General features: G+C 43.7%; 1 protein-coding gene across 7 annotated transcripts in view; it reads left to right on the top strand.

Moving 5' to 3' along the window:
* Positions 1-12,494, top strand: part of LOC138736627 (SH2 domain-containing protein 3C-like) — a 247,523-nt gene that overhangs the window by 155,035 nt on the left and 79,994 nt on the right. For all 7 annotated transcript variants that reach the window (XM_069886454.1, XM_069886434.1, XM_069886445.1 and 4 more), the window contains one exon: positions 5,181-5,220. In XM_069886454.1, the coding sequence (XP_069742555.1) occupies positions 5,181-5,220 (40 nt within the window). The remainder of the gene's footprint in view (positions 1-5,180; positions 5,221-12,494) is intronic.

The raw sequence follows: 12,494 nt of genomic DNA, 5'->3' as shown, positions 1-12,494 counted from the left end.
CCGTTTCCTTCTTACAACGAAAACATCTGTCTGATACTCATTCTTGATACAACTGGTTCCAAGAGGGCTGTACAAGTACCAATGAGGCCATTGTGCTAGCACCTTGTGTGCTAATATTTGTTATTATTTTTAAAGTTGTCCAAACAAGCAACTCGTTTGGACAACTTGATCAGTAACATATTTATTTTAAATGTAAATGCATAAGAGACTTGCATATTGGACACATTGGTACTTGTATAACCCTCTTAGAACCCTGTTGAACAGAATGAGCAACTCTTGTTTATGTTTATGACAGATGATCCCCAAATTGTAATTTAGTTCCAATAATTTTATTAAGACCTTGTGGCACATGGTAATGCCAGCATAGTGCATCTAAAATTAATATGAGAAAAGGGATGAAGGGGTTAATCTTCACATCAGGCCTCTGGCAGATGGAAGGATGCACATGTTCTGATTGCAAGTTCCTGAGTTTAAGAGGTGCTATCACTTTGAGCGTCACAGGAACAGACGTTTTTTCTGCTAGAATGTGCTTGATTTCCTTTAGAACAAAACTTAACTCTGTCCTTGCCCAATATGGGAAGCAGAGACTGGGGTCAACATTAGCAGTGTCGGGCAAAGTATTTTGTGTTTCAGATGTACTCAGTCTGGACCAGGTTTCTTCTGTCTGGTTAGTGACCTTCCTCACTCCAACAGCTGTGAGGAGATCAGGCTACATACACTAAGTCACAAGCAAACTATTTTTTAGGATACTTGAGAAGACCTCTTATGCATCTTTTCACTGAGATAGCCTTGTGTGTTTCAGACTCAGAATTTCTGGAATAATATTTTATCCTTAAACACTTTTGCAGGAAATATAAAGAAATTATTTTATTGAGACTATCATCATTCAAACAACAAAACTAATCCAGTACTCCACTTTACTGACACAGGCTTTTTTTGGTCCAATTGATAATTGTTGTTGATTGCATTGCACAAGGATCTCTTCTTACCTATCTTCATTTCATCCTATCAATGTATCCCTCTGTTCCTTACTCCTTCCTCTGCATTTCCAGTTTGATGTTATTCATCCCTGTCAAACCTAAAGGTAGCGATTTGTATGATAGTTACATGAATTACATGAATTAGTGACTATTACGTGAATGGCCTTTAATCTTAGTTTAACATGAAAATATTTTTCATGCGTTTATCTTCTTTCATAATTTGGAGGCCCTCAATCTCTATTTGAAAGGTTTCTTTAAGGACTAGAATCCCCTTCACTGAAAGATGAGATGAGTCATCAAGCCAGGAAGCTTGGGAGGAAACAGTTCTGTCCAAATGTTGGTTGCAGATTCTGTTCCCAGATTAGAGTTTGAATAGCTGGAAGTTCAAATGTAACCCCAGGTGGATCATTAATGATCAAGCCAGCCTTTCTCTTTGGGTTTACAAAGCAAAAATGGGCCATGTCCTAGTACTCGACTTGCTTTCTTCATTGTGAATATTTTGCATTAGGTGTTTCCAAGAACTCTTATCACTGTAATAAACAAGCCTTAAACATCTGCAGCCCAGTTTCAGGAATAATTTATTTTTAATATTGAGAAATCAGCACAAAAAAGCTGAGGAAGATGGGATGGAAAATGATGATCCAGGAATGAGGCAAAGATCAGCTAAAAAGTCATGGTTGGGTGTGGCCATATGTGGGTTATGGATTGGAGGAAGAGTTCGTTTATTTTGAGGTTCAGGGAAAATTAGCAGTGGGAGAAATCTCTATGATATGCCTTAACAATGCAGGGAAAAGGAAGAATCTGTAATGGCATGTTTGGAGTTTAATGGGGATAAAACAGGAAAAGATGAAGTAGAATGGACCACATATGATGGACTGTTAAAAGGGCTTTGTGCTAATGTCAAATCCAAGTGGATAGGTAAGAAAGACTGAAGGTAGTTTTCTTTTCCTTGAAAGTTTTATTTCTCTGGTGGACATAGCTTGGGTCAGAAAACAAGTGGATGATCTGCACACAAGATCTCTGCCCACTATATAATGATAATGAGTTTATTGTCACATACATTGTACAATGAACATATTCACCAAAATTCTTACTTGCTTCAGCCGACAGATACTTCATTTAAAAAAAAAACTAGAATAATATACAGGGGTATATTAAATTAAATTTAAAAAAGATAATACATACAAAAGGATAGATAATTAATATTCATAGTTACCATAGTGTAAGAACAAAAAGTGGTGCTACAATCATGTAGACAGGCCTCCACAATGAGCTTTTTACCCATCTAAACCAAGCCCATTTTCCCACATTAGAACCACATCCTCCTCTGCCTCACCTATTTCAGTATCTGTTTCAATGTCTCTTAAACATTGTAATTATGTCCGATACCACCACTTACCCTGGCAGCACATCCAGATATCAAACCCTCTCTGTAAAAACAACTTGATACAAGGGGAAAACAAGTGGGAAAAGCTAAAACGATGAAACAGAATGTGAGTTGATCTGTGTGAAGTACAGACACCAGCACCAGCCTATGGACCAGATGGTTTGTATATGTGCTAGAGATCTTGGGCAATTCTTTATACACTTTAATTCTGCTCTTGCCTAGGCTACCAGGTGAGAGAGTACAGAAACTTGGTGCATTTCCCTTTAACTTTTGTCAACTTACTTCTTGAGCAATGCCCAGCATTATTTGAACATCTTCTCCCCTTGCTTCTCCTCGCCCTATTTGCAGAGCTGTAAGAACACTTAGAAGCACAGGTAGATCATTCAGCTGCTCAAACCTGCTCCACCAATCCATAAATTAATCCTTAATCTTTTATGTCAGTGCCTCTTTCCTGCACAAACCCTAGGTTACTTTTATGGGTATAATATATATAAAACAAGAATCCTGACTTTGCTAGGAAATTAAACACTCAGTTGTTGACTACATGGTTGAAACAAAATACCCAAAAACTTCATGGTAATTCTACGTAAATATATATTTTTTTCCCCAAACACGACATTTATATTCTTTGTAACAGAAAATGGTGCTGTCCTTCAGCTGATGGCTTTTGGTCGCATTGCTTGGAGTCTTGCCTGTTCTTCCTCAGCAGACTCTTGTTGTCTGCTCATGGAATGCCTGGTGGCATCAGCACTGAGGTGGGCCTGGCATTGTTCCTCAGTTTCCTGCTGCCTGCTCCATGTTTGTCTGGAGGCAGGCCTGGTGTTGCAGTTTGGTTTCCCGCTGACTGTCCCTTGCCTATCTGGAGCCCTGAGCACTGAGACAAGCCTGTTTTATTTCCTGCTGCCTGTTTCTTGCATGTCTGGAAGCATCAACGGTGAGGCAAGACTGACGTTCCTCTGTTGTCTCTTGCTTTCTCCTTTGTCTAACTCTACGGGCTTGTGAAGAGTTTCTGCCAATGTTGCTTTGCTTTTTTGGGCCCATATTGAACTGGGTTTGGCCACTTGTTGTTTTTCTGAATGTACCTTGATGAACAGCACTGTAACTAATTGAGGTGTGCAAATTCAATTTTTTTAAAAAACTTTTGAACTTCATATGACCTTAAAGGTTAAATTCAATTTAGTCATGACATTCAGCATCAAATGTTACCCCTACTGAACCTTCTTGAACATTTCTTGAGTGGTCCATATTGATTTGCATGAAGAACAGACATACATGCACAAATATGTATTAGATATATATTTAGTGGTTTATGATTAGTGGTATACCTCAAGGACCATTGGTATGCTGGGACCATTGTTATTTGATGTCTACATCAATGACCTGGATGATAATATAGAAAATTGGATCAGCCAGTTTGCTGATGACACTAAAGTTGGAGGTGTCGTGGAAAGTTTTCAAAGCTTACAGAGGGATCTGAACCAACTAGAAAAATGGGCCAGAAGGTGGGAGATGGAATTTAATGCAGAGAAATGTGAGGTGTTGCACTTTGAAAAGACAAACCAAGGTAGGACATACACAGTAAATGATAGGGCACTGAGGAGTGTGGAGGAACAGAGTGATCTGGGAATTCAGATGCATAATTCCCTGAAAGTGGCATCACAGGTAGACAGAGTTATGAAGAAAGCTTTTGATATCTTGGCTTTCATAAATCAAAGTATTGAGTACAGAGTTGGGATGTTATGGTGAGGTTGTACAAGACAATGGTGAGGTCAAATTTGGAGGATTGTGTGCAGTTCTGGTCACCAAACTACAGGAAGGATATCAGAGAAGATTTACTAGGTCTTCAGGAACTGTGTTGCAGGGAAAGATTAAACAGATTAGGACTCTATTCCTTGGAGTGCAGAAGAATGAGGGGAGATTCGATAGAGGTTTACAAAATTATGAGAGATATAGACAGAGTAAATGCAAGTAGGCTCTTTCCACTTAGATTAGGAGAGATAAATACAAGAGGACATGGACTTGGGGTGAAAGGGGAAAGATTTAGGGGAAAATTTTTCATTCAGAGAGTGGTGGGAGTGTGGAATGAGTTGCCATCTGACTTGGTAAATGCAGGCTCACTCTTAAGTTTTAAAAATAAATTGGATAGATACATAGATGGGAGAGGTCTGAAGGGTTATGGAAAGGGTGCAGGTCAGCGGGACTTGTGGTATGATGTTTTTGGCAGACTAGAAGGGCCAAATGGACTGTTTTTCTGTGCTGTAGTGTTCTATTCATGAGAAAAAAACCTTAATTTTGAATGTATTCAACAACTAAAGTCCCAGAGGTCTTTTAGGTAAGGAATTCAGAAGAATCACCACTGCCTGGGTGAAAAAAATTTCATTTCATGTCCATCCTGAATGGCTACTCCTTCACATTGAGAATGTGAACTTGGCTTCATCTGCAGGAATATCATCCCTGCATCAACTCTTCCAAGCCCAGTGAGAATGTTAGTTTCAATTAACTATTCTTCTACACTCTGGAGACAATAGATCCAGTCTGCTTAATCTCTCCTAGCTGGAGAATTCCCCCCAATTTCTCGAATAATCTGATGAACATTGATCAAGCTGGTCATCTACTCAATGCAACAAGTCCAAATGCAGGGTCTTGATCCAAAACAGTGACAGTTTCTTTCCCTCCACAGATATTGCTCAATTTGCTGAGTGCCTCCAGCAGTTTATTTCTTGCTCTGGATTCTAGTAATTACAATTTCTTGCATTCCCAATGCTGGCTGTACTCAGATAATTAATTTAATTTTCTTTTTTTTGTCTCACCAGTAACCTACAGAACATGGATTCCAAGTCAGAATATGTTAAGGTAAATTCCTCTTCTGTTTCTATGAAAGGCAACCAACTTTGTGACTGACTGATCTCTTCTAATCTTAAAACAATCTTTCAACAGCTATGTTACATGTGGTTAAGCAAGTTAGATATTATTTTATTCAGTGTCTCCTTCATGGGACATATTTCCCCAGACCAAAAGGTTTTAGCTTTCCATCCAATTAGCCTGCTGAATTCAAATCAATTCAATTCCGTTGAGTCATTTTCATTCAATGGCAGAGGATACTGGGGAGCAAGAGGGAGGGAGCCCAGATGAGTCATCTACTCCAGATCATGGTGTTTGTTGGGAAGGTATAGTTTTGTCCTCAGCTATGACAACACCCTATGGAGAAATTTTTCAGTACATCCATGCTGCCCAATTCACACCCCATTAACCTACACCCTTACACACCTACACTGTTTTTGAACAGTGGGAGGAAACCAGAGCTCCTGGAGAAAACCCATGCAAACACATGCCCCTTCAGCACAGAAGAAAATGAAGAATGATTACATGTCATGAACCTATATATACTATCTTCAGGAGAAAAAAAATCAAATCAGCAGAAAACCTTTATAAAATTACTCAGATTAAGGTTGACACTGACAAACTTTATGTGAATTTTACCTGGCAATGAAAATGTTCACTAATTTTTATTCCTATGGCTCAATGAGGAAAAACTGCCACAGTAAGAATAAATATTAATACTGTAAATATTCATACTGTGCAGCTAGTCCCAATACCTCTCCAATTTGTAGTTTACAATTGATACAATTTACAATATTGTCTTAATTAATAAAGAACAAATAAACATCACCAAAAAGTCTTGAAAAATGACTCTGACCAGTGGTGGATTAACACCCACCTGGGACCGAAGCTGAGCTTTAGTCAGGCCCCCCCACCCCGGACCCTTCATCAGACTGTGGTAAAAAACAGAAATGCTGCAGGAACTTAGCCAGTCTCATAGCATCCACAGGAGGTAAAGATACTTTGAAGAAGGGCTTTGGCCCGAAACATCAGTAATACACCTTCACGACCTACGGACGATACGAGTCCGGCTGAGTTCCTCCAGCATTGTGATTTTACAACTCAATTTACAAACACGAGTTTGGCTTCTCCTCTGGGACTTGTGTGTATTCTTTGGCTTGGCATCGCGGACGAAGATTTATGGAGGGGGTAAAAAAGTCCACGTCAGCTGCAGGCTCGTTTGTGGCTGACCAGTCCGATGCGGGACAGGCAGACACGATTGCAGCGGTTGCAAGGGAAAATTGGTTGGTTGGGGTTGGGTGTTGGGTTTTTCCTCCTTTGCCTTTTGTCAGTGAGGTGGGCTCTGCGGTCTTCTTCAAAGGAGGCTGCTGCCCGCCAAACTGTGAGGCGCCAAGATGCACGGTTTGAGGCGTTATCAGCCCACTGGCGGTGGTCAATGTGGCAGGCACCAAGAGATTTCTTTAGGCAGTCCTTGTACCTTTTCTTTGGTGCACCTCTGTCACGGTGGCCAGTGGAGAGCTCGCCATATAATACGATCTTGGGAAGGCGATGGTCCTCCATTCTGGAGACGTGACCCATCCAGCGCAGCTGGATCTTCAGCAGCGTGGACTCGATGCTGTCGACCTCTGCCATCTCGAGTACCTCGACGTTAGGGGTGTGAGCGCTCCAATGGATGTTGAGGATGGAGCGGAGACAACGCTGGTGGAAGCGTTCTAGGAGCCGTAGGTGGTGCCGGTAGAGGACCCATGATTCGGAGCCGAACAGGAGTGTGGGTATGACAACGGCTCTGTATACGCTTATCTTTGTGAGGTTTTTCAGTTGGTTGTTTTTCCAGACTCTTTTGTGTAGTCTTCCAAAGGCGCTATTTGCCTTGGCGAGTCTGTTGTCTATCTCATTGTCGATCCTTGCATCTGATGAAATGGTGCAGCCGAGATAGGTAAACTGGTTGACCGTTTTGAGTTTTGTGTGCCCGATGGAGATGTGGGGGGGCTGGTAGTCATGGTGGGGAGCTGGCTGATGGAGGACCTCAGTTTTCTTCAGGCTGACTTCCAGGCCAAACATTTTGGCAGTTTCCGCAAAGCAGGACGTCAAGCGCTGAAGAGCTGGCTCTGAATGGGCAACTAAAGCGGCATCATCTGCAAAGAGTAGTTCACGGACAAGTTTCTCTTGTGTCTTGGTATGAGCTTGCAGGCGCCTCAGATTGAAGAGACTGCCATCCGTGCGGTACCGGATGTAAACAGCGTCTTCATTGTTGGGGTCTTTCATGGCTTGGTTCAGCATCATGCTGAAGAAGATTGAAAAGAGGGTTGGTGCGAGAACACAGCCTTGCTTCACGCCATTGTTAATGGAGAAGGGTTCAGAGAGCTCATTGCTGTATCTGACCTGTATCAGCTCAGCGCGGACATTGGCGACTTCAGGGGTTTCTACGAGGCTCTAAAGGCTGTGTACGGCCCCTCACCCCAAGTCCAAAGCCCGCTGCGCAGCTCAGACGGCAAAGTCCTCCTCAGCGACAAGATCTCCATCCTCAACCGATGGTCAGAACACTTCCAATCTCTTTTCAGTACCAACCGCTCAGTCCAAGATTCCGCCCTGCTCCAGCTCCCTCAACAGCCCCTAAGGCTAGAGCTGGATGAGGTTCCCACCCTGGATGAGACATATAAGGCAATCGAACAACTGAAAAGTGGCAAAGCAGCAGGTATGGATGGAATCCCCCCAGAAGTCTGGAAGGCTGGCGGCAAAACTCTGCATGCCAAACTGCATGAGTTTTTCAAGCTTTGTTGGGACCAAGGTAAACTGCCTCAGGATCTTCGTGATGCCACCATCATCACCCTGTACAAAAACAAAGGCGAGAAATCAGACTGCTCAAACTACAGGGGAATCACGTTGCTCTCCATTGCAGGCAAAATCTTCGCTAGGATTCTACTAAATAGAATAATACCTAGTGTCGCTGAGAATATTCTCCCAGAATCACAGTGCGGCTTTCGCGCAAACAGAGGAACCACTGACATGGTCTTTGCCCTCAGACAGCTCCAAGAAAAGTGCAGAGAACAAAACAAAGGACTCTACATCACCTTTGTTGACCTCACCAAAGCCTTCGACACCGTGAGCAGGAAAGGGCTTTGGCAAATACTAGAGCGCATCGGATGTCCCCCAAAGTTCCTCAACATGTGTGTATTACACTCACCCTAACTCTGCAGACCTTCTTGTTTAACACTTTTAATGTTCGAAATGGGTTACACTATTTGTACTTCATGGTGTTAGAACGGACTGGCTCAGGCAGAGTGGAGAGATAATATCACATTACAAGCTGTGATTTAACTACGGGTCATTTCACTGGCAATAGAAATTTGCTATAAAGAATGTAGTAAATAGCTCTCAGTTCATTGTTATTTCCCAGGTCTTGGTTGACAACTACATAAAGTTCAGGGTTTATTCCAGTCCCATCACAGTGCCCTTGAACAAAACATAATCTCTGTTCTCTCCATACCCCAAAGTTGTAACCTACTCTGTCCCACCCGCCTGCCTCGGCCTCTCAACAATGTTGAATTAAACAGAAAATGCTGGAAATACCCAACACATCTGAAGCACCTGCAAAGAGAGGGATGAAGGTTTTGGGGGGGGGGGGGGGGTGGGGTGGTGTGGAGAAAAAGTTGACATTTGCTCAGAACTCACCATCTGCACCTCAATCACACTCCTGCCTTGATACTTCCTTTTACCAGCAGACACCACAATACCAAAAAATTCCAGGTTTGGTCAATTTCCCAACAAAGGCTGCCTCTTCAACTTCCCAACTAAGTTTGCCTCTACTCCTCTCACCCTTGACCCTGTCCCGTTGAACACAGAGAGGTCGTATCCCCTGTTCCCCGTCTCACTGGGCAGAGAGAGGTCGTCATTCACTATGCTACTGAGCAGGGAGAGGTCACCAACCCCCGGCCCCATGCCTCTGGGTAGGGAGATGTCCCCATCCACCGGCCCCATCCCCCAGGGCAGGGAGAGGTCTCCGTTCCTGTCTGACTGGGAATGGAGAGATCCCCTTCCCCCATTCCACTGGGCAGGGAGAGGTCGCCATCCCCCAGCCCTGACCCCTGTCCCGCTGATCAGGGAGAGGTCCCTGTCCCTCAGTCCTGTCCTGCTGGGAAGGGAGAGGTCCCTGTCTCCCCAAGGCAGGGAGAGTTCACCGACCCCAACCCCCAATCATCCTCCACCTTCCACCAAACTATTAGATTTTTAATGTCTCTCCAACCGATTGGACATTAAAAATCTAATAGTTTGGTGGGAGGATTGCACATGTACTGGTGATGCTGCAAAATCTTCATGCCACTGATTTGCTACCACTGGCGGCAGTGGCTCCCAGAAACCACCACACGTGTTGGAGGAGGAGGAGTTTGCTGAAAGTGAGGAGAAGGTAAGCTATTAAAGTTGGGGGCTTACCAGGGCTTGGGCCTACTTGGTTCGGCTGGGAGTCGGAGGAGGTGCTTGCTGAAAGTGAGTCAGAGGAGAAGGAGCTTGCTGAAAGTGAGTCAGAGGAGGAGGAGCTTGCTGAAAGTGAGTCAGAGGAGGAGGAGCTTGCTGAAAGTGAGTCAGAGGAGGAGGAGCTTGCTGAAAGTGAGTCAGAGGAGGAGGAGCTTGCTGAAAGTGAGTCAGAGGAGGAGGAGCATGCTGAAAGTGAGTCAGAGGAGGAGGAGCTTGCTGAAAGTGGGTCAGAGGAGGAGGAGCTTGCTGAAAGTGAGTCAGAGGAGGAGGAGCATGCTGAAAGTGAGTCAGAGGAGGAGGAGCTTGCTGAAAGTGAGTCAGAGGAGGAGGAGCTTGCTGAAAGTGAGTCAGAGGAGGAGGAGCTTGCTGAAAGTGAGTCAGAGGAGGAGGAGCTTGCTGAAAGTGAGTCAGAGGAGGAGGAGCTTGCTGAAAGTGAGGAGAAGGTAAGCTATTAAAGTCGGGGGCTTACTGGGGCTTGGGTCTACTTGGTTCGGCTGGGAGTTGGAGGAGGAGCTTGGAGAGAGTCGGGCTGTGAATCAGAGGAGGAGGAGGTTGCTGAAAGTGACAGGGTTAATTGGTCAAGGGGCCAATAAAAGGAGTGAAAGGGGAGGGAGCGGCCAGTGAGGAGTGGCTCAGTGAGTGAGTGGAGCAGAGAAGGAGTGAGACAAGGAGAAAAGGTAAGCTGAGTTATTTGCCTTCGTATTCAGAGTCATGCCAATAGGGTTAGTGCTCTGTACTGGATGTCAGATGTGGGAACAATGGGTGACCTCCACCCTCCCAAATGACCACATCTGCACCAGGTGTACCGAGATGCAGTTACTAAGGGAGCGAATTAGGGATATGGAGTTGCAGATTGATGACTTGCGGCTTGTAAGGGAGAGTGAGGAGTTAATCAACTCAACTTTCAGGGTGATAAATACTCCAGAAATCGTGTCAGGTAAGTGGGAAACCGTCAGGGGGGGAAAGAAAAAAGCGAGAAAAACGGAGAGCACACCAGTGACTATCCCACTCAGCAACAGTTGTGTTGTGTTGGATTCTGTTGAGGGAGATGACCAGACAGAAGATGGCCATGGGCACCAGGTCAATGGCAATGAGCCTGGCAGAGTGATGCAAAAGAAAAGGAAAAGGAGAAATGCAGTAGTTATTGGGGACTCCATTGTCAGGGATACAGACAGGAGGTTCTGTGAGCCAGATAAGTATACCCGCATGGTGTGCTGCCTCCCTGGTGCAAGGGTACGAGATATCACAAATCAGGTCCAAAATATTCTGAGAGGAGAGGGAGAGCAGCCTGATGTCTTGGTACATGTGGGTACAAACGACATTGACAAGAAAAGGGAGGAGGTAATGAAAAGGGATTACAGTGAGCTGGGACGAAAGGTGAAAGACAGGAACGCTAGGGTGGTGATCTCGGGATTACTACCTGTTCCAAATGCAAATGATGAAAAGAACGTGTGGCTGAGGTGCTGGTGTACAAGGCAAGGATTTGGCTTCTTGGATCATTGGGATCTCTTTTGGGGAAGGCATGATCTTTACAAGAGGGACGGGTTGCACCTAAATCCAAAAGGTGTCAACATTTTGGCAAGTGGGGCAAGGTTTAAACTAATTTGGCAGGGGTGTGGGAACCAGAGTGATAGGAAAAAGGATAGGGAAGATAAAGTAATGGCCAGGAAAAGTAAAATAGGAAAAGTAATGTTGGGAGGAGAAAGTAAAAAAAATCAGATGGTGCAGTGAGTTTTCGGGTCAATGATAGTGTTAAGAAAATTACAAAGAAAAATAGTGGGCAGAAAAATCAAAAGAAAAGGTTACAGAAGTCACTAGATATTAAAAGGACAAAGAGCATAAGGGCACTTTATCTGAATGCCCGCAGTATTAGAAATAAGGTTAGTGAACTTGAGGCGCAAATCGGTACCCATGCCTATGATTTGGTAGCCATCACAGAAACATGGCTACAAGGTGACCCTAAATGGGAATTAAACTTTCAAGGGTATCAGGTGGTGCAAAGAGATAGACAGGATGGTAAGGGAGGTGGAGTTGCACTCTTAATCAAAGATGAGCTCCAGGCAGTAGTGAGGAATTATATAAGATCTAAAGAGCATAATGTTGAGTCCATTTGGGTAAAGATAAAGAATAACAAAGGGAAAAAATTATTGGTGGGTGTTATCTATTACCAACCATATAACAATAGTTTAGTGGCACAGGAAATAAATAGAGAGATAAGTGAGGCATGTAATAATGATACGCCAGTCGTCATGGGGGACTTTAACTTCCACATAGATTGGGAAAATCAAGTTGGTCGTGGGAGTCTGGAAGAGGACTTCATAGAATGTATATGCCATAGCTTTCTTGAGCAGCATGTTAAGGAACCCACAAGAGAAAATGCTCTCCTGGATCTAGTGTTGTGCAATGAGATAGGTAGAGTAAATGATGTAATAGTCAGAGACCATCTGGGAAATAGTGATCATAGTATGATTGAATTTCTCATTCAGATGGAAGGGGAAATAGTTAGATCTAAAACTAATATATTATGCTTCAACAGGGGTGACTACCATAGGATGAGGGAGGAATTGGGCAGAGTGGACTGGGAGCACAGGCTAATTGATGAAACAGTTGAGGAACAGTGAAAGATTTTCAAAGAAATATTTTGTAATGCTCAACAAAAATATATTCCGGTCAGGAAAAAGGGCAGCAAGGGAGGGAAAAATCAACCGTGGTTAACAAAGGAAATAAAGGAGAGTATAAAATTGAAGGCGCAGGTGTACAAAGCTGCAAAGAGCAGTGGGAAACTGGAAGTTTGGGAAAACTTTAAGAGACAA

The sequence above is a fragment of the Narcine bancroftii genome, chromosome 1, assembly GCF_036971445.1.
Source record: "Narcine bancroftii isolate sNarBan1 chromosome 1, sNarBan1.hap1, whole genome shotgun sequence".
Taxonomy (NCBI): Eukaryota; Metazoa; Chordata; class Chondrichthyes; order Torpediniformes; family Narcinidae; genus Narcine; species Narcine bancroftii.
This window is presented reverse-complemented; position numbering and strand designations above follow the sequence as displayed.